This window comes from Frieseomelitta varia, unplaced genomic scaffold (genome assembly GCF_011392965.1).
Source record: "Frieseomelitta varia isolate USP_RPSP 00005682 unplaced genomic scaffold, Fvar_1.2 scaffold_454, whole genome shotgun sequence".
NCBI lineage: Eukaryota > Metazoa > Arthropoda > Insecta > Hymenoptera > Apidae > Frieseomelitta > Frieseomelitta varia.
The window spans coordinates 157,488-159,317 of NW_025110206.1; the positions used below are offsets into that span (position 1 = coordinate 157,488).

Here is a 1,830-nt window from a genome sequence, read left to right on the forward strand (position 1 = left end):
TAATTTTATATATATTATTGTATTATTGTATATTTAGAAAATTTGGAGCTGGGAAATTGCAGTGAAATATTCAAAGTATAAATGTCCTTCATAATTGATAGAATAATTTTTCACCTATTCTTTGAAAATTCCTATTTTTTTAAAAATGGAGTCCCATTTTTTAAAAACAGAGTCACAAAATTTTGTAAATATTCGTAATCTGTTAATTATGACGTATATCAATTTTTTATTAAATATATATTTACAATAAATATCTGGTATAATGTGAACTATGTTGTGTCTCATTACAGTGTTAATGAAATTTCAAAATATTTTGTATAACACATGATATTATGAACGTCCAAATACTTTCGTGTATATTTATACACACATTTATAAGTCAGAGAGCAACAGAACTTCCAAATTTGACATAGATTACAAATTTTATTAATATTCGGTTCTTTTGATATATTTCTATTAAGTTTTTCTATCGAGTCAAGTAATAAATTTCAACGAACTATTTTTTTCTCCCAAAATAACGATCATAACGAGATGTAATATGTATAAAATTGTAATGATCACTCTTTCTAAAGCGATCACTCTAGTCAAGCGAATTATTTAGAACCGTGATTTCTATTATACAATGGGAATTTATTGATTCGTTGTGCTGTCTGATATTTCTCGTTCAAAAACAGCAAGAGTCCATATTCAAATAAGTGGATCGAATCAGTCGGATTTCGGTTAATCGGCCAATTGAAGTTTCATTTTAATAATTGAAATTCGGATAAATGGAGTTCTGTTATGGCATATATGTGGTTACCAATTGTCCAGAGTGCTGTTGATCAATCGCGGTCACACGATTTGTCTCACGCGGGGCTTCTTTTCACGCGATATAATAACGCCCTAATTATATTTTATTAAAAACGTTAATGGACATAAAAGTGTCGGTGAGATACAATTGATCGTAAATATCTACTCACGGATGTGTCTGTGATCGTCGTGAACTTCGGCGCACCGATTTGTCCATTTCTGTGCCATCGTAGCTAACTCATCGTCCCAGATCTGAAGGAAAAGAATTCTCTTGAGTTGAAGCTCAATAAGAAGTGCTCTCAAAGAGCCGATCCTTATGCAAATTTATATTTTTTTTTTTTTTTTTGTTATCTACGTAACACGATTAAAAACGTGATATAACTAAAGGGAGGATATTCATGCGAATTTACACTTTTGAGAATATAATTAAAAAATCTTCGATAGAGAATTGTTTTCTGTACTAAATGTTACAGAAAGCACTATACTCTGAGTATTTTGTGTATTGTCTATTTTTATATTGCAATTTCAAACACTTTCAAATTTCCTACAGACGCATAAAAATCCACGTTACCTACAGATGGTAATTTTTTTTTCTACGAAAGTGGCAAGATTGATTTTTAGTGGTATTTCTTACCATTTCCCTCATATTGGCAGCGCTGGGCTGTCCACTGACCTGGCCCAGAGCTATTAATTGTCTCAGGCGATTATGCTCGTCTAAGATTGTCTGTTTCTCCTCGCAGGATAATTCTGCTGATCCTACAAGCAAATCCTTAGGCAATCAAGCAAATCCACTGTTAGCCAGGGTTACCAATCTATCGTCACCAAAATGAAGTATTCCTGAGGGAGTTGTAACTAGTTACTAGATTAATTTCTAGGCGAAATAAAATCAAGCCCCAGTTTTAGTCTTGTTCGTGCAGGAAAGCAAAGTTAGGAAAATTTTTAAACATTCGTTTAACTGTTAACTAATATCATTAGACTAGTAAGAATTTATAGTTGTACTACTTAATTTTGGAATTTTTCAATTTCTATTATAAATACAAG

At 31.6% G+C, this 1,830-nt stretch overlaps 1 protein-coding gene across 1 annotated transcript in view; it reads right to left on the reverse strand.

Annotated features, from left to right (window-relative positions):
• The window catches only part of LOC122532401 (venom allergen 5-like), a 26,780-nt gene that overhangs the window by 11,673 nt on the left and 13,277 nt on the right, over nucleotides 1-1,830 (reverse strand). Inside the window, exons 2-3 of the mRNA XM_043661157.1 lie at nucleotides 1,424-1,545; nucleotides 960-1,041 (exon numbers count right to left, since the gene is read on the reverse strand). Coding sequence (XP_043517092.1) covers nucleotides 960-1,041; nucleotides 1,424-1,545 — 204 coding nt within the window. The remainder of the gene's footprint in view (nucleotides 1-959; nucleotides 1,042-1,423; nucleotides 1,546-1,830) is intronic.